Source organism: Electrona antarctica, assembly GCF_951216825.1.
Source record: "Electrona antarctica genome assembly, chromosome: 9".
NCBI classification, from domain to species: domain Eukaryota; kingdom Metazoa; phylum Chordata; class Actinopteri; order Myctophiformes; family Myctophidae; genus Electrona; species Electrona antarctica.
This window is the reverse complement of record NC_136790.1, coordinates 3472381-3493298: the sequence shown is the minus strand read 5'-3', so window position 1 is coordinate 3493298 and position 20918 is coordinate 3472381. Positions and strand designations below refer to the sequence as shown.

Genomic DNA, 20918 nt, shown 5'->3' with positions numbered 1-20918 from the left:
ATGGATAGTTGGATACATTAAACTGGAAATAGACGTCTTATCATTAAAGGAATAAACATTACACAGAAGTAGTCTACATTTGAACTCACAGATCAGTTGGTTTATAGGCTATATGAACATCCATTGTATGAAACCTCCTGGTGATGGAAGTTATACGTGCACATGGCCGTGTATAACTACACTGGCATATATACATATATATATACAGATATATATCCATATGACTGCATTACTGACATAGGAATGAATGGTAACACTTGTTATGCATACCATGTCTATAATGCATTATAAACATACTCCGACCCCCAATATAAATTGACTGCTACGATAACCTTAATAATAGAGACAATACACCATGAATACATACTGAAACCAGATATAATCATTAGGGAAGGTGTATGCATGTACTATGTGTACTATATGTAAACTCTTCATTTCCACTTTCCAGCCATTCTTTTTTTTTCTTTTTTTTTAAAAATAATTTGGGGACCCCCCAAAATAATTTGGCGACCCCCTGAGGGGTCGCGACCCACGGGTTGAGAACCCCTGGCCCTAGGGCAGGGGTTCTCAACGTTCTGGCTGGGGACCCCCGGAAATGCTTTGACCATGTCTCTCTCCTCATGCATAGAGGAAGCATGAGATCAATCCGTTGCTCTCCCCAGGTTGGCAGAGGGAGTGTAGTGCCCAGGATTAGATAATTGACACTTGGGTGAAAAAGGTTTCATGACATGAATTTTCATGTATTGTTATTGTAGGTTTTATGACCTCAATCACACCCAAAAAAAACATGAACTTTGAACATTCAGTGGATTTTCTGTGGTCTGGAGTTTTCTCTGGGGTTTGGCAGCCTTTTGAGCTGCAATGAAAACAGGCTAATATGCATTGTCCTGTCCAAATAAACAAATAAAGTAAAAAAGCAGTATAACGTGAAAGTATTCTTACAAATGCATGGTAGGGAAAAGTTTTCATGGCAAGGACCGCAACAATTACACTTATTAGCCCACAGACCCCCATTTGAAAAGTATCAAGGACACCCAGTTTGACATGCACCACAGAAAGTATGGACAGTCGCACAGGTACTCCCAAATATATTGCACAGATCCAATTGTAGGTGCATTTGCATCCAAAATGGTCTCAATTTTGAGCTTTGGCTTGAGAGAACTCATGGCTTTTGCAACCTGTGATGTTGTGAGCTTGTAGATTAGCTGTTTTCGCCGGAGCGCACGCTGTAGCCACTTGGGAGAGGGAGTTGGTAGTGCTAAGGAGAGACACAGATCGTTCTGACCACATACGTTCAAGACAGTTGTATCTCCTGTTGTGTTTATAGCGAACTGAAGACGGCCGCGCGCGCACACACACACACACACACACACACACACACACACACACACACACACACACACACACACACACACACACACACACACACACACACACACACACACACACACACACACACACACACACACACACACACACACACAGGATGCATAAGTGTTACCGAATAGACCTTGCCTTTACCCTTCAGTTCTACAACAGCCTACAACAGCCTGATGCCAAATGTTGTGTGAAGTTGACGAGTGACGCATGAGGGCTTGCATACGCATTCCAGCGAAGTCGCCGGGATGCGTATGCAAGCCCTCATGTGTCACTCATCAACATGCCACTCACAAGCAATGCATAAACTAGCTTTGAGTTTGCTAAATCAGAGGCAATTCCCAATCCCAGAATGTCGCGCTAGTTTGAGATGCAGGCGACCCTGCATGCATCTGTGATGATAGGGTAGCAGGTGATATCTAGATAGATGGATAGATGCTCATAGCAGTTTCACCTATTATACCACTTAGCAATATTAGTACTCGAGGTTCATTACATTTTCTGCCAATGTGACAGACTAAGCCATACCCAGCCCCTAGAGTACAACAGGAGGCCATGCAATTACTTTCTTGTCACACAGCCTATAGCAGTTTTCTTATTTTCTGCACCTTAGTTCCTTAACCCCATAAGCCATATTTTATTATTTGTAGTATGATTGCGTTGTGTGGTGAAAATAGAAAATTTGATGCATGGTGAGCTTGTAGATCTGTCACATTTTTTGGGGGAAAATCTGACACGCCCAACATAGGGGCGCTAGGGTTAACCCGTTTTGGGCGGGAACCCCTTTTGGTGTTTTAAGCATTACGTTATACTTTAGCTATTGAAAAATAGCAGATCTACAAGCTCATAGCGCGCCACCGAGTGGCGCGCTACGAGCTTGTAGGTCTGCTATTTTTGAAAAATCGTGAAAATGCGGCACAAATCTTTGAAAATTGAACATTATATTCTTTCAGACGACTTTTTTTTAATTTCGACGTCAGGCCTAAATGGCTTAACGTGATGAATGTATTATCAAAGAGTTAACGAGAACATTCCAAAGTTGTCCACCATAGATCTCTACTACTGCGTGTCTATAGGGAAGGGGAAAAAAGGCTAATTGCATGTTCTCATTACAGATGCAAAAGCTTTGTTTCCAGTTAACAAAGGGTGAAAAACAATGTTTGTTATGGGTTTATTTTTGCAATCTCTTTGCGCTCCCTGAGCCCGCCCTCGGCTCCCATTGTGGCCTACTTATCAGTAGCACCATTTACAATAATATCCATGGCAACCATAATTGAATTACACCAACATGTCATGTGATCGCAGCGGAAAAAATAATGCTCATTTACATGTATACGAAATGTATTTACATGGCTGTTCCGTGTCGTGCTCAGATTAGAACGTGCTACATAATTGCACGAGTGGCTTGAGAGTTCCCTAATTGATTTGTTTGATTCGTGCATGAACGAAGCATTCACACGTTGACGGCTGGCGAGGCAGAGCAGCATGTTGTGGACATGGATCCATAGCTGAGGAGGTGCATGTTGTGGACATGGATCCATAGCTGAGGTGCATGTTGTGGACATGGAGCCATAGCTGAGGTGCATGTTGTGGACATGGATCCATAGCTGAGGTGCATGTTGTGGTTATGGATCCATAGCTGAGGTGCATGTTGTGGACATGGATCCATAGCTGAGGTGCATGTTGTGGACATGGATCCATAGCTGAGGAGGTGCATGTTGTGGTCATGGATCCATAGCTGAGGAGGTGCATGTTGTGGACATGGATCCATAGCTGAGGAGGTGCATGTTGTGGACATGGATCCATAGCTGAGGTGCATGTTGTGGACATGGATCCATAGCTGAGGAGGTGCATGTTGTGGTCATGGATCCATAGCTGAGGTGCATGTTGTGGTCATGGATCCATAGCTGAGGTGCATGTTGTGGTCATGGATCCATAGCTGAGGAGGTGCATGTTGTGGTCATGGATCCATAGCTGAGGTGCATGTTGTGGACATGGATCCATAGCTGAGGTGCATGTTGAGGACATGGATCCATAGCTGAGGTGCATGTTGTGGACATGGATCCATAGCTGAGGTGCATGTTGTGGACATGGATCCATAGCTGAGGTGCATGTTGTGGACATGGATCCATAGCTGAGGTGCATGTTGAGGACATGGATCCATAGCTGAGGTGCATGTTGTGGACATGGATCCATAGCTGAGGTGCATGTTGTGGACATGGATCCATAGCTGAGGTGCATGTTGTGGACATGGAGCCATAGCTGAGGTGCATGTTGTGGACATGGATCCATAGCTGAGGTGCATGTTGTGGACATGGATCCATAGCTGAGGAGGTGCATGTTGTGGACATGGATCCATAGCTGAGGAGGTGCATGTTGTGGACATGGATCCATAGCTGAGGAGGTGCATGTTGTGGACATGGATCCATAGCTGAGGAGGTGCATGTTGTGGACATGGATCCATAGCTGAGGAGGTGCATGTTGTGGACATGGATCCATAGCTGAGGTGCATGTTGTGGTCATGGATCCATAGCTGAGGTGCATGTTGTGGTCATGGATCCATAGCTGAGGTGCATGTTGTGGTCATGGATCCATAGCTGAGGTGCATGTTGTGGACATGGATCCATAGCTGAGGTGCATGTTGTGGTCATGGATCCATAGCTGAGGTGCATGTTGTGGACATGGATCCATAGCTGAGGTGCATGTTGTGGACATGGATCCATAGCTGAGGTGCATGTTGTGGACATGGAGCCATAGCTGAGGTGCATGTTGTGGACATGGATCCATAGCTGAGGTGCATGTTGTGGACATGGATCCATAGCTGAGGAGGTGCATGTTGTGGACATGGATCCATAGCTGAGGTGCATGTTGTGGACATGGATCCATAGCTGAGGTGCATGTTGTGGACATGGATCCATAGCTGAGGTGCATGTTGTGGACATGGATCCATAGCTGAGGAGGTGCATGTTGTGGACATGGATCCATAGCTGAGGTGCATGTTGTGGACATGGATCCATAGCTGAGGTGCATGTTGTGGACATGGATCCATAGCTGAGGTGCATGTTGTGGACATGGATCCATAGCTGAGGTGCATGTTGAGGACATGGATCCATAGCTGAGGTGCATGTTGTGGTCATGGATCCATAGCTGAGGTGCATGTTGTGGACATGGATCCATAGCCGAGGTGCATGTTGTGGACATGGATCCATAGCTGAGGTGCATGTTGTGGACATGGATCCATAGCTGAGGTGCATGTTGTGGACATGGATCCATAGCTGAGGTGCATGTTGTCAGTGACAGAGGGAGCAGAGTGGGTTTAGAGGCCTCTAGCAAAGGACCCTCTCTCAATCTAGGTCATCCTCGGACAAGTCCTCCAGCGGCCATCTTGACACTCAATACTGCGTGGGTCTGTCTCGCCAGTAGCCCTGCCACTTTCTTTTGTAGGTAGGCGTGGGATGCCCACATGATCTGACCTGTGTGTTGGCTCCTAGGTGTGGGATGCCCACATGATCGATGCCTGTGTGTTGGCTCCTAGGCGTGGGATGCCCACATGATCTGACCTGTGTGTTGGCTCCTAGGCGTGGGATGCCCACATGATCTGACCTGTGTGTTGGCTCCTAGGCGTGGGATGCCCACATGATCTGACCTGTGTGTTGGCTCCTAGGTGTGGGATGCCCACATGATCGATGCCTGTGTGTTGGCTCCTAGGTGTGGGATGCCCACATGATCTGACCTGTGTGTTGGCTCCTAGGTGTGGGATGCCCACATGATCTGACCTGTGTGTTGGCTCCTAGGCGTGGGATGCCCACATGATCTGACCTGTGTGTTGGCTCCTAGGCGTGGGATGCCCACATGATCTGACCTGTGTGTTGGCTCCTAGGTGTGGGATGCCCACATGATCTGACCTGTGTGTTGGCTCCTAGGTGTGGGATGCCCACATGATCGATGCCTGTGTGTTGGCTCCTAGGTGTGGGATGCCCACATGATCTGACCTGTGTGTTGGCTCCTAGGTGTGGGATGCCCACATGATCTGACCTGTGTGTTGGCTCCTAGGTGTGGGATGCCCACATGATCTGACCTGTGTGTTGGCTCCTAGGTGTGGGATGCCCACATGATCTGACCTGTGTGTTGGCTCCTAGGTGTGGGATGCCCACATGATCTGACCTGTGTGTTGGCTCCTAGGTGTGGGATGCCCACATGATCTGACCTGTGTGTTGGCTCCTAGGTGTGGGATGCCCACATGATCTGACCTGTGTGTTGGCTCCTAGGTGTGGGATGCCCACATGATCTGACCTGTGTGTTGGCTCCTAGGTGTGGGATGCCCACATGATCTGACCTGTGTGTTGGCTCCTAGGTGTGGGATGCCCACATGATCTGACCTGTGTGTTGGCTCCTAGGTGTGGGATGCCCACATGATCTGACCTGTGTGTTGGCTCCTAGGTATGGGATGCCCACATGATCTGACCTGTGTGTTGGCTCCTAGGTGTGGGATGCCCACATGATCTGACCTGTGTGTTGGCTCCTAGGTGTGGGATGCCCACATGATCTGACCTGTGTGTTGGCTCCTAGGTGTGGGATGCCCACATGATCTGACCTGTGTGTTGGCTCCTAGGTGTGGGATGCCCACATGATCTGACCTGTGTGTTGGCTCCTAGGTGTGGGATGCCCACATGATCGATGCCTATGTGTTGGCTCCTAGGTGTGGGATGCCCACATGATCGATGCCTGTGTGTTGGCTCCTAGGTGTGGGATGCCCACATGATCGATGCCTGTGTGTTGGCTCCTAGGTGTGGGATGCCCACATGATCGATGCCTGTGTGTTGGCTCCTAGGTGTGGGATGCCCACATGATCGATGCCTGTGTGTTGGCTCCTAGGTGTGGGATGCCCACATGATCGATGCCTGTGTGTTGGCTCCTAGGTGTGGGATGCCCACATGATCTGACCTGTGTGTTGGCTCCTAGGTGTGGGATGCCCACATGATCTGACCTGTGTGTTGGCTCCTAGGTGTGGGATGCCCACATGATCGATGCCTGTGTGTTGGCTCCTAGGTGTGGGATGCCCACATGATCGATGCCTGTGTGTTGGCTCCTAGGTGTGGGATGCCCACATGATCGATGCCTATGTGTTGGCTCCTAGGTGTGGGATGCCCACATGATCGATGCCTGTGTGTTGGCTCCTATACATACTGCACAAGTATTCTGTCTGGAGGCCCCTGGTTTTTATCTTCTCATTGGTTGGCAACATGCTCATCCTGGGTGATGTTTAGTACGTACAGTACGTAGCATTCTGGTGTAGCACCCATCCAGGGACTTCTGTATAGGACTGGCATTCACAGCCATTTACAGGACGACGACACAGTCGCAGAGAAGAAGGTGATCGAGCTTGATATCATGTCGGGGACTTCCACACACTGGCCATGCTTTTTCAGAGCCTTCCATGCAAGTGCTTTTTCTAACTTGGGAGTTCTTGCTCTGTCGAGTTAATCCACGAGTCCAGTATTTTAAAGTCATGGCTTGTTTCAGCACAGTGCCTCATGTTGTTGTTAGAGGTTTAGCCCATGGGACCAACCTTGGCACGCGCTGGTCGAGAGCTAGCTGTGCCTGCTCCACATGGTGAGACAGACAGGGAGTCGCCCCCTTGTAACACTGAGTTCCTGCTCCTGCCCAATGCATAATAAGAGCATGTGTTCAGGACTATAATGAAGAGGAAGTGTTTTATTCTTTCTTTTTGCCAGCCATTTATATTCTGTGTAGAACAGGGAAGTAGGGAGTAGAAAATCTTTGTAAAGCTTTTAAGCATCGACTTGGAAGTTAAATCAGAGAATGTGGGCGCAAGGCATCAAGTTCTGGAAACATAATTGTGGGGGTTGGCGACACTTGAGATGAAGGGGGTATGACTATGACATCACCTCAAGCAATCTTCCACCTCCAATTTTTCGCAAACATGCACATGCACCACAATACACAGTGGTGTGATACAGTGGGGGGGGTTGGTATTGTGGGGGGAAAAAAGATGTCTCTGAAGATAAATGTCTCCTCCTGCAATGTCACAGAGGGCTTTATTTTGGAATACTGCTTTTCACCCTGAGGAGGGAACTATTAAAGCCATTAGTAAGAGGAGACACGAGCATTTTTCAGAACCTCAGACCTTTCTCTCTTGTTTACCGCAACCGGAATTCCCTATGTGTATATATCACATTAACCCATTTTGGACGGGAATCCCTTTTGGTGTTAGCATTATGTTATGCTTTAGCTATTGAAAAATAGCAGACCTACAAGCTCGTAGCGCGCCACCGAGTGGCGCGCTACGAGCTTGTAGGTCTGCTATTTTTGAAAAATCAAAGAACGACTGACATAGAAACATAGCTTTTCCAGAAAACTGTCAGGATTTAGAAGACATTTGTAGAATCGTTCCCAGGTCTAAATGCGTTAAAGGGAGAGGATTATGGAGTATATTATTAATGCATGTCCTATTACAAGTCAAGGACAAAACCAAGAGGGAATAAAACCCCTGATATGTAATAACTAGGAAGTGTTTCCTGTGTAAATGCACTGCAGTTGAGATACACTTTCTTCCTTTGTATTGTAGCTAAAAACAGAATGTTATCAAATACTCTCTCCTCTTTCTTTGGAGACCAGCAACCCATTTCTTTTAGGCCTGAATCTCCCCCTGGGGCCATGCCACGAGGCTGCCACCCTCTCACAAATCGGCCACATATTTCAAGGAGAGGTGCAGGCGCAAGTTGAAAAATGACACCTGCGGTCACTTGTATTCTCCAGACGCCATGAGCTGTGTCTGTCACCTCAAAGTGCCCTTTTTGAACAAAACAACAAATGAAAAGAATACCGAGACCAAAAAGGAAACTTTTGTCCCTCTAGTCTAAACTGTCTTCATTCTAGAGATTTAGATTGAGTGCTGCTATTGCTTTGAGTGTTGTTCTAAACACATCAATCTCTCTCTAGTCTACACTGCAGTCTACAATAGCATAAATACAGACATGAACACAACTGAACAGATTGAAATGCACGGGAAGTTTGAATCAGAGTTTGAATCAAAATGACATTGAAATCAGGAAATGGACTTTCTCCGGCCGGCCACAGAGTCTTATCCAATTTGTTCGGCAGAGCTCCCTGAACAAACAGAGAAAAAATGCCCACGTTAGGTGATAAATATTTCATTTTATCATGAAGGAAGGAAGGCAGATAGGGTGTGATGTGATACCTCCCGCATACTCAATGGACTGCAGCTAGAAGTGAAGTGACAGCGAGGAGATTCTTTAGCCCATTTCCACCTGAGATCAGATTCTAAAAAGGTCTAAAAAGGTCTTCTACATCAGTGGCGTATTCAGGAATTACGTTTTGGCCAGGCAAGATAAGTGTTAATTGTCGTCTCCCCGCGCACAATCGTAGCACTAAAGGTTTTCAAAGAGATATACCTGCCAGACGAGTAGGATACAAAGGCTGAAAGGCTTGCATTTACATTCCAATGGGTGATTGAGGGTCGCGCTCTACCGCAACGGCCAATCAGCTGTCCACTAATAGTTCTCATGTCTTGTGTTTGTCCTCTTTTTTTCTCATTGTATGGATTTTGGCCAGGCCAGAAATGGATTTGGACAGGCGGACGCCTGCCCTCGCCTTATTGTAGATACGCCTCTGTTCTACATCCTGACAGTTTTCTGAAAAAGCTATGTTTCTGTCAGTCGTTCTTCAATTTAAAAAAAATAGCAGACCTACAAGCTCGTAGCGTGCCACTCGGTGGCGCGCTACGAGCTTGTAGGTCTGCTATTTTTCAATAGCTAAAGCATAACATAATGCTAACACCAAAAGGGGTTTCCCGCCCAAAATGGGTTAGAAAGGGATGAAAAGGGAGCAGTGTGGGGGGCGGGGTGGGGGGTGATGCGGCGGTACAAAGAGAAAGGAAAAAGATTGAAGAGTGAACGCAAGAAAAGGTGTTAGGTGAAGGAAAACAGAGTTAGACACAGAGGCGGACGGGGCGAACCCAGCATGATACCTCTGTTTCAGGGACGCTGAAGGAAAGACAGGCGTGTTTCCATGGAAACCCTCCTAATGGAAATCTTTTGACTCTGGTATTTCACTGCTCCTCTGCGACTTTATTTCATTTTTATTAATTCCTCCCTCTAACCCCATGGCTCTATTAGGGCTCTGCGTGGCCTGGAGACTGAGAGACTGATACGTATTCAGGTCAGTCCTTGGAGGAGCTCTGCACCCCGCAGGAGCAACTTGGACAAGACCGGAATACCACTCAGGGAAAGAGGCATTGGGAGAGAACGTCGTCACTTAATTGGCACCCTCTCTTGAGCTGTTAAGACCTTATTATAGTGTGCTGTGTGTTTTCATCCGAAGGCCTGGTGTATGTTTTCATCCTAGACCTAAGGCCTGGTGTATGTTTTCATCCTAAGGCCTGGTGTATGTTTTCATCCGAAGGCCTGGTGTATGTTTTCATCCGAAGGCCTGGTGTATGTTTTCATCCTAGACCTAAGGCCTGGTGTATGTTTTCATCCTAGACCTAAGGCCTGGTGTATGTTTTCATCCTAGACCTAAGGCCTGGTGTATGTTTTCATCCTAGACCTAAGGCCTGGTGTATGTTTTCATCCGAAGGCCTGGTTTATGTTTTCATCCTAGACCTAAGGCCTGGTGTATGTTTTCATCCTAGACCTAAGGCCTGGTGTATGTTTTCATCCTAGACCTAAGGCCTGGTGTATGTTTTCATCCTAGACCTAAGGCCTGGTGTATGTTTTCATCCTAAGGCCTGGTTTAGAGTTAGCTGCTGCGTGCCAGTGTTCGGAATGAGCAGATCTAAAAACTCACAGGGCAATGGGCATCACAGATTACTTTTAGAAATAAACATTATAGAAAAGGATGCAGAAACTGACATCAAAGTAGCATTGGTATATATACAAATGAGTTATACAAAGAAAATGGAAATATACATACAGAGACAAAAACAATTGTGATTAATTTGGGCGTTTTGATCCAACAACCACAAAAGCTTTGCCCAGGTTTCATTACCTCTATCTAGACTCATCCACCAAAAGATCCCATTTGATTCTTAACTTCAACTCTGAAAGAAAGACAGTCAGACACCCTGTCTGCTTTATAAAACCTTTGGTGGCCATCTTTGTATCTCATTCACATTTTAAAGATGGATAGTTTTAGGCCTGGGCCGTGGCTCAGCGGTCCAGGAACCTCGGCCGGCAGCCCGAGTCTGGCAGTGTGCCGCGGGTTCGATTCCCGATCCCGACGGCCTTTACTGCATGTCACCCCCACAATCTCTCTCCCCCATTTCCTGTCAGCCTACTGTCTGTCCCTCTATAAAAGAATAAAATAAAATATAGGCGAAAGCAGTCACTAGGCCTATGCTATTTGACAGTTCTACTGTAATTGTGACCTTCAAACTGAGACATTATGAGCAGAAACATGATTCAAAAGGTTGCCCAGACATTGACATGAAACAAAAATAATGATGTTCTGTATCCTCTTTCACCAAACCAGCGGCACATAGAGGACTAGGGACAAGCTTCCATTTATACAAGTTTGACACATTTGGAAGAATTGAAATCACATTGCATTCAAGGGGGAGTGGTTAAACCAGGCTACAGCCCCCCAATATGCCTGTATATATTATGATATTATGATGAGTTATTTAACAGCTTACAGTATATTATCTTGTATATTATATGCACCGTGTCAGAGCCATGGGTGCATCAGTATTTCCATCTTGTGCGATGCATTGTGAGCTTGTCCATTGGCTACCTTTGGCCTGCGACACACTGACGTGACTATGGGTCAGACTCATTATGTGACTGTACTTAAAACTAATTATTATGTTAGGCAGCTACAATTATTTAGCTTATTTGATGCAATGCTTGATGGCAAGTTGCAACAGACCTCTCTCTAATTTACAGAGAGGAAGAACTGACACACTCTACTACACTGTAGAGCAACACACCTATGTATGTATTTGGTTAAAATGGGTAAGGTTTTAAAAAAAGGCAAAAGCATGCTCTGTTGCACTGGCCTAAAAGTGGGTCCTCTAAAACTGCTTCAACTTCTGAAAATGTGTTTGGTTCATTAGCCACCAGATGGCATACCTTATAAGTATGTATGTCTGTATGTCTGTATGTATGTATGTATGTATTTAAAAGGGGGGCTTTTTTGTAAAATCCCAGCCTACAAGACCTTCATATATTTAAAATGTAAGGTTACCAGTGAAGGGCAACCTGCCTATTCACTGGGGACTATGCAAGGCAGAGGCGTCCACCCCCCTGAGTCCAAGTTAGACTAGACCGCATACCTAAAATGTATGTATGTATGTATGTATGTATGTATGTATGTATGTATGTATGTATGTATGTATGTATACATCAGTCTACAGCATTATGTACGATGTGCTGTAGTGGGTGGATTGCAGCGTAGAACTCAAACACTTGACCGTATGCTACAGTACCTGGGTTCAGTAGTGGTGAGCGTGTGCTACAGTACCTGGGTTCAGTAGTGTTGAGCGTGTGCTACAGTACCTGGGTTCAGTAGTGGTGAGTGTATGCTACAGTACCTGGGTTCAGTAGTGGTGAGCGTATGCTACAGTACCTGGGTTCAGTAGTGGTGAGCGTGTGCTACAGTACCTGGGTTCAGTAGTGTTGAGCGTATGCTACAGTACCTGGGTTCAGTAGTGGTGAGCGTGTGCTACAGTACCTGGGTTCAGTAGTGGTGAGCGTATGCTACAGTACCTGGGTTCAGTAGTGGTGAGTGTATGCTACAGTACAGTACCTGGGTTCAGTAGTGGTGAGCGTATGCTACAGTACCTGGGTTCAGTAGTGGTGAGCGTATGCTACAGTACAGTACCTGGGTTCAGTAGTGGTGAGCGTATGCTACAGTACCTGGGTTCAGTAGTGTCGAGCGTATGCTACAGTACCTGGGTTCAGTAGTGTCGAGCGTATGCTACAGTACCTGGGTTCAGTAGTGCTGAGCGTGTGCTACAGTACCTGGGTTCAGTAGTGGTGAGCGTATGCTACAGTACCTGGGTTCAGTAGTGCTGAGCGTGTGCTACAGTACCTGGGTTCAGTAGTGGTGAGCGTATGCTACAGTACCTGGGTTCAGTAGTGTCGAGCGTATGCTACAGTACCTGGGTTCAGTAGTGTTGAGCGTATGCTACAGTACCTGGGTTCAGTAGTGTCGAGCGTATGCTACAGTACCTAGGTTCAGTAGTGGTGAGCGTATGCTACAGTACCTGGGTTCAGTAGTGTTGAGCGTATGCTACAGTACCTGGGTTCAGTAGTGGTGAGCGTATGCTACAGTACCTGGGTTCAGTAGTGGTGAGCGTGTGCTACAGTACCTGGGTTCAGTAGTGCTGAGCGTGTGCTACAGTACCTGGGTTCAGTAGTGGTGAGCGTGTGCTACAGTACCTGGGTTCAGTAGTGTTGAGCGTGTGCTACAGTACCTGGGTTCAGTAGTGGTGAGCGTATGCTACAGTACCTGGGTTCAGTAGTGTTGAGCGTGTGCTACAGTACCTGGGTTCAGTAGTGGTGAGCGTATGCTACAGTACCTGGGTTCAGTAGTGTCGAGCGTATGCTACAGTACCTGGGTTCAGTAGTGCTGAGCGTGTGCTACAGTACCTGGGTTCAGTAGTGGTGAGCGTATGCTACAGTACCTGGGTTCAGTAGTGCTGAGCGTGTGCTACAGTACCTGGGTTCAGTAGTGGTGAGCGTATGCTACAGTACCTGGGTTCAGTAGTGGTGAGCGTATGCTACAGTACCTGGGTTCAGTAGTGGTGAGTGTATGCTACAGTACCTGGGTTCAGTAGTGGTGAGCGTGTGCTACAGTACCTGGGTTCAGTAGTGTTGAGCGTGTGCTACAGTACCTGGGTTCAGTAGTGGTGAGCGTGTGCTACAGTACCTGGGTTCAGTAGTGGTGAGCGTATGCTACAGTACCTGGGTTCAGTAGTGGTGAGCGTGTGCTACAGTACCTGGGTTCAGTAGTGTTGAGCGTGTGCTACAGTACCTGGGTTCAGTAGTGGTGAGCGTGTGCTACAGTACCTGGGTTCAGTAGTGTTGAGCGTGTGCTACAGTACCTGGGTTCAGTAGTGGTGAGCGTATGCTACAGTACCTGGGTTCAGTAGTGCTGAGCGTGTGCTACAGTACCTGGGTTCAGTAGTGGTGAGCGTATGCTACAGTACCTGGGTTCAGTAGTGTCGAGCGTATGCTACAGTACCTGGGTTCAGTAGTGCTGAGCGTGTGCTACAGTACCTGGGTTCAGTAGTGGTGAGCGTGTGCTACAGTACCTGGGTTCAGTAGTGTTGAGCGTGTGCTACAGTACCTGGGTTCAGTAGTGGTGAGCGTATGCTACAGTACCTGGGTTCAGTAGTGGTGAGCGTATGCTACAGTACCTGGGTTCAGTAGTGTTGAGCGTGTGCTACAGTACCTGGGTTCAGTAGTGGTGAGCGTGTGCTACAGTACCTGGGTTCAGTAGTGGTGAGCGTATGCTACAGTACCTGGGTTCAGTAGTGTTGAGCGTATGCTACAGTACCTGGGTTCAGTAGTGTTGAGCGTATGCTACAGTACCTGGGTTCAGTAGTGTTGAGCGTATGCTACAGTACCTGGGTTCAGTAGTGGTGAGCGCATGCTACAGTACCTGGGTTCAGTAGTGGTGAGCGTATGCTACAGTACCTGGGTTCAGTAGTGGTGAGCGTATGCTACAGTACCTGGGTTCAGTAGTGGTGAGCGTATGCTACAGTACCTGGGTTCAGTAGTGTTGAGCGTATGCTACAGTACAGTACCTGGGTTCAGTAGTGGTGAGCGTGTGCTACAGTACCTGGGTTCAGTAGTGGTGAGCGTGTGCTACAGTACCTGGGTTCAGTAGTGTTGAGCGTATGCTACAGTACCTGGGTTCAGTAGTGTTGAGCGTATGCTACAGTACCTGGGTTCAGTAGTGTTGAGCGTATGCTACAGTACCTGGGTTCAGTAGTGTTGAGCGTATGCTACAGTACCTGGGTTCAGTAGTGTTGAGCGTATGCTACAGTACCTGGGTTCAGTAGTGGTGAGCGTATGCTACAGTACCTGGGTTCAGTAGTGGTGAGCGTGTGCTACAGTACCTGGGTTCAGTAGTGGTGAGCGTGTGCTACAGTACCTGGGTTCAGTAGTGGTGAGCGTGTGCTACAGTACCTGGGTTCAGTAGTGTTGAGCGTATGCTACAGTACCTGGGTTCAGTAGTGGTGAGCGTATGCTACAGTACCTGGGTTCAGTAGTGTTGAGCGTATGCTACAGTACCTGGGTTCAGTAGTGGTGAGCGTATGCTACAGTACCTGGGTTCAGTAGTGTTGAGCGTATGCTACAGTACCTGGGTTCAGTAGTGTTGAGCGTATGCTACAGTACCTGGGTTCAGTAGTGGTGAGCGTATGCTACAGTACCTGGGTTCAGTAGTGTTGAGCGTATGCTACAGTACCTGGGTTCAGTAGTGGTGAGCGTATGCTACAGTACCTGGGTTCAGTAGTGTTGAGCGTATGCTACAGTACCTGGGTTCAGTAGTGTTGAGCGTATGCTACAGTACCTGGGTTCAGTAGTGTTGAGCGTATGCTACAGTACCTGGGTTCAGTAGTGGTGAGCGTATGCTACAGTACAGTACCTGGGTTCAGTAGTGGTGAGCGTATGCTACAGTACCTGGGTTCAGTAGTGTTGAGCGTATGCTACAGTACCTGGGTTCAGTAGTGGTGAGCGTATGCTACAGTACCTGGGTTCAGTAGTGTTGAGCGTATGCTACAGTACCTGGGTTCAGTAGTGTTGAGCGTATGCTACAGTACCTGGGTTCAGTAGTGGTGAGCGTATGCTACAGTACCTGGGTTCAGTAGTGTTGAGCGTATGCTACAGTACCTGGGTTCAGTAGTGGTGAGCGTATGCTACAGTACCTGGGTTCAGTAGTGGTGAGCGTGTGCTACAGTACCTGGGTTCAGTAGTGGTGAGCGTATGCTACAGTACCTCGTCACTCAAGGGTCCTTCTGGCCGATCCACACGGTCACGACTCTTTTCTGTTCTGGCCCCACAGTGGTGGAATGAACTCCCCACTGATGTTAGGACAGCAGAGTCACTGCCCATATTTCGCCGCAGGTTGAAAACCCACCTCTTCAGGAAACACTACCCTTCCTCTCTGCCTGACCTACTTGTTGTTAACTAGTTGTACGAACGCTTGTTTTCTATTGTTGTATTGTTTATTGGATCTTGTTTAGTCGATACACTTAATTGTTTTAGCTCATGCTCATTTGATTTAGCTATTTTGTCTCATCTGTTTAAGGAAATAGGTAGCTGATATATTGCACTTTTACCTTAGCGCTAGGTATACTCTTGGTTGCTTGTTTTTGCAGAAAATGCACTAAAGACTTCTGGTGATTAGTAGTTTTTGTTCCCTACCTATGTTGAATACACTTATTGTAAGTCGCTTTGGATAAAAGCGTCTGCTAAATGACTGTAATGTAATGTAATGTACCTGGGTTCAGTAGTGTCGAGCGTGTGCTACAGTACCTGGGTTCAGTAGTGTTGAGCGTGTGGAGATGTTGATTTCCTGCAGATGCTCCAGTGTTTCGGTGTGGAAGAGACGGATGGAAGAGCCCTCCGAAAAGGCCATCCACACTCCTCCGCCAGCTCGCACCATGTGGGCTACGCTCACCATGGGGTCGGGATGCACCTCAAACCTCTGGGACGGAGGACAGGGGTTTGGAAGGAGGACAGAGATGTTGGCATGGTTATAAGGGGGGGGGGGGGGGGGGGGGACAGCAAGGCAGTGGAAGCAACACAATAACCATGGAATCCATAGATAGGACATGGCAATACTGTACAAGAAAACAAGAACAATGGTTGTCTCAATAAGGACTCTGTTTATTTAACCCATTTAGGCCTGACCTAAAATTTAAAAAAAAATCTTCTAAATCCTCCAGTTTTCTGAAATAAATATTTTGACGATTTTTCAAAAATAGCAGACCTATGAGCTTGTAGATCTGCTATTTTTCAATAGCTAAATTATAACATAATGTTTAAAACACCAAAAGGGGTTCCCGCTCAAAATGGGTTAAAAACCATAAAGGAAATAAAGAAAAGAAAAGAAGAAATGTTATTTTCACCATTGTTTGGCCTTTTTTCTACAGCCCATCAACCATTAATTTGGACCTCTGTTTGGAACCTCTGTTTGGAACCTCTGTTTGGAACCTCTGTTTGGAACCTCTGTTTGGAACATCATTTTAATCCAGAAAGATGATTTTAGTCAATGCAACCAATATTACACCCCATTAATTTTCCCTGAGCTTTATTGAATCCACAAAAGACAAAGGATTCTGCAGTCTGAACAGTCCCGTAGAACAGAGAACTTGCTCCCGCACAAATACATGAATGAATGAATGAATGAATGAATGAATGAATGAATGAATGCATGCATGCATGAATGAATGAATGAATGAATGAATGAATGAATGAATGAATGAATGAATGAATGAATAGAAAAAGTGCCCCCTCGGCACAGGTCTCCACCGTGTTTTTGGAAAAAATGTCAAGTGGCATTTCTTCCTCAGCCTAGTGGGAATATGCGTGCTGCGTGCACAGTTTCACTGCAACCGGATGCTGTATTCATGATTTGCGGAATTTTGTAAAAAACGGGAGACTCCTGAAAACACAGAGATAATGACACAAAACTGGATTGAGCAAGTTTAATCAGGGTCTCAACGTGACTGGAGTCACAAACAGACTTCAGACCCACTGTCACCTGATGACAGCAATATGACAACTCTACGATGTGATGTTTCATCCTATGGACGCCTATGTTATGCTATTTCAACCTATTGACATTCGACAACTGTGGACTGATATGAATTATTGTGCAATTGCTGTGATATTGTTCAGAGCTGCATCTTTGTGGACATCTCTCTTCTGTCTCTGTGCAACTGTACCGCTCTGAACTTGATAATTGTAAGATATATATCCGTGTCCAAATTCTTTCAGGTTCTTTCAAACTCTATTTTCAATAGAGTTAAATCTTTTTCATATCTGGGTCAAAGGTTTCATGGTTTTACATCTTTAAGGTGAATTGGTTTCTGGTGTTGGCTATCATTTCAAAGCCATCTTTTATCTGTCAAAATTGGTCCTTTCATGAGCTATCAAAATTACAGTCCTTTGGTTAATAATATATAAATATATTTTGTTCTATCAGCATTCTGAGTCAATGGGGAGGGAATTTGGGGAAATGGACAGGTCCATGTTGATCACATGACTATAAAGATGGTGTATAACGATTTGCATGATAAAATGTGTACGAGTAATAAAGAAATGTGTTTTGCAAAACTGTGCCTCATGGTGGCGCTATAACAGGCCGTTGTGGAAAATTTGGGGCAGAGGTTTGTCGTGTGCACAGTTTGGCATCGACCGAGCTAAAGGTGCCAGAGATTAGCTGTACACGGACGGACGGACGGACACACGGACAGAGTGCAAAACATACTCTCCCCATGCCTTCGGCCTGGTGGAGACAATGAACTAGAAAACGGTGCTCCTTTTAGTTCACGTCTTTGCCAGGTTGGGTGGCCTAGCCAGTTCTGTAGTCATGGGTTGCTGCCAGGACACAAAGGAGTTGCAAAAGTATGTTCTGACATAAGGTTAAACATTCTGCGTTAGTGGTTGACACAGGTGCAGAAGAGGAAGGTATATGCTCTATAAAGGTCGCCCAACATGAGATTCTAATTGGGGTTGATTGGATGTGGTGATACAAAAACAATGTAAGACATACAGTAGGTCCTGCCCACTAATTTACGAAGCCAATTACAGGCAAACGGTATGGAATATCAAAACCATGTCTGATGATCATTGCCAAATCAGTCACAAGATAATTTGTACCTAATGTGGTGAAATAAATCATATCTGGACAATGTACAAATTCACACAGGAGGAAGGCTAGCCTTGCATAGCCAGCCAGCCTTTGCATTGCATATTGCCCCAGGCAGATTAACCCATTTTGGGCGGGAACCCCTTTTGGTGTTTTAAACATTGTTATAATGTAGCTATTGAAAAATAGCAGATCTACAAGATCATAGCGCGCTACGAGCTTGTAGGTCTGCTATTTTTGAAAAATCGTGAAAATATTTATTTCAGAAAACTGGAGAATTTAGAAGAATTCTTTTACATTTCGAGGTCAGGCCTAAATGGGTTTAAGTCTGGCCCCTCTCAATTGTGGGAGGAGTTCACGGCCAAAATGGTGACGAGTCAACCAGATTCGTCAGGAACCAGGCTCTAACCAACCAGGGCCCAGTATGCAAATATGGGGCGGGACATTGCAGAGGACGAGACTAATATCCACGCAGTGATATTAGTATCGATATGCAAGGCAGCAACCTGCTTGTCGGGAGCAGTTAGGAGTAAAAACAGGGGGCCATTATCCTCCCACCCACTTAGCACTGCTGCATTGGCAGTCATAGATAAATAAAATATATCTCAATATGAATAATAGGCTACTACACAGTAGTATACTAACAAGTAAGACGCGCGAACGCGGGAAGCGAACGCAGCTCGTAAATTGCAATAACAACAATAAATTACGTACTTTAAGGTTTTTTTTAAGTTCTCTTTTTTTATTTTTTTTAAAGATTTTTTTTAAGTTTTTTTTTAAGTTAAGTTTTTTTAAGTTTAGTTTTTTTTTATTTTTTTTTAAGATTTTTTTTAAGTTAAGTTTTTTTAAAGTTTTTTTTAAAGTTTATTTCTTTTTAAGTTTTTTTTTTAAGTTAAGTTTTTTTTTAAGTTAAGTTTTTGTGTGTGTGTGTGTGTGTGTGTGTGTGTGTGTGTGTGTGTGTGTGTGTGTGTGTGTGTTTTTGTGTGTGATACAGCTGCGCCCTCTGGTGGTGGGCGGGTGGTGTTACAGCGTGACACACACACAGACATGATCTGCTGGGTCTCATAGTAAATGCTCACTGCGTTCGCAATAACATCACTACACTAGCTGTTCCAATATGGTCAATTCACGGCAGAAAGCTTAGACACAGCTGTTGCGTTAATGATGCTTTAAGAAACTAACTAATGGCTCTCTAGTCTGTAATTAATAGTTCCACTGAAACACAGGACAGTATTTTGCATCACGTCCCTGACCTCCTTTCTTTTTAAGACTGCAATGGAGATCGAGCAGTTCCAGGCACACATTCTTAATGAGTTGCTGGGGAGGGAAAAAAAGTTAAATGAGCCTTATCATGGCTACACATGCCCCCCCTGAGGTCCTAAACATGAAATGGTTGCTACAGGGATGGTCTTGGAGCTCCTATCATTGTCATTGCACAAGCTGGTAGGGTGATTAGTCAGTTGGTGCATGTGAGGGGAGATGCACTCTCTTGTGCACTCGCAAGGGGGGGGATTACCACCTGTTGTTGGTGTGCCCTTGCCAGTGGGGTCCCACTTTGTTTGAAATTGGAGGAAAGAAGCCTTTGATGTGTTTTCTTGTTTAAGGGACTCCTCGGCATTCGGTGCCTGCTCTGCTTGGGAAAAGATGTGCAATGTGTATCTTCTTATTTTGTGCACCAATGAAAACGGATTCAAATAAAAAAAACGGAGTTAAATGCTATCTTGAGTATCATTATGCCATTAAATGCAAATGCAGTACCATGTAATGCTACCTTCAGTAGTGTTTAACCACAACATGATTTGAGTTGAGCAGTTTAGAGAATAAACCCGGTTTCTGTATTGCATGCCACACAATTAGCATAGTGCTGGTGTGGTCATTTTGCAAAAGGAACATTCAGTTAAGTGTAGTGTATTCTGTAACTGTGCAGTACATACCATCTTGCCTACCATATGTTTAAGACACCTGGAGGGCCTTCTGGGATACTGACACAGCATACTATGTTCTCTTGAGGGGTGCTATAGCTCCAATCATCACCCACATAATAAACCTCTCCATCAAACAGGGATAGCTCCCCCAAGATTTCAAACTGGCCAAAGTAACCCCCCTGCATAAGAAAGGGAGCAAATTAGACCCCGGCAACTACCGCCCTATTTCTATTCTTAGCTCCATATCGAAAGTGATGGAAAAAATAGTCTATGAACAGGTTGAAAAGTATCTTGCCACAAAAAAATGAATGTACGAATTTCAATCCGGCTTCAGAACATCCCACTCCACTGACACATGCCTCCTCTATTTGAGTGACCACATCAAACACGAGGTGGATGCTGGCAAATACTGCGGCACGGTCATGCTGGACCTCCAAAAGGCTTTTGACACCATGAACCACTCCATACTGGTTAACAAGCTAAAAGGTTTTGATAGTACATCAGTGAGCTGGATGCAATCCTACCTGGAGGGGAGAGAACAGATGGTGGAGGTGAACGGAACACTTTTTGTATTGAGTTGTGCTTGAAATGTACTGTAATTCTGCAAAGTTCTGCAAAATACTTAAATCAATCAATCAAAACTCTCTGATTGGTTTCCATTTGAAATAATTCAATCACTATGAGTGCAAATGCCTGTGACAGAAAACATAATGAATATTGTTTGTTTGATGAATGTATTAATTGCAA

General features: G+C 45.7%; 1 protein-coding gene across 1 annotated transcript in view; it reads right to left on the bottom strand.

Annotated features, from left to right (window-relative positions):
* arhgef10la (Rho guanine nucleotide exchange factor (GEF) 10-like a) overlaps positions 1-20918 on the bottom strand; it is a 306255-nt gene that overhangs the window by 2251 nt on the left and 283086 nt on the right. The window contains exon 26 of the mRNA XM_079509721.1: positions 15906-16077. Within this exon, the coding sequence (XP_079365847.1) occupies positions 15906-16077 (172 nt within the window). The remainder of the gene's footprint in view (positions 1-15905; positions 16078-20918) is intronic.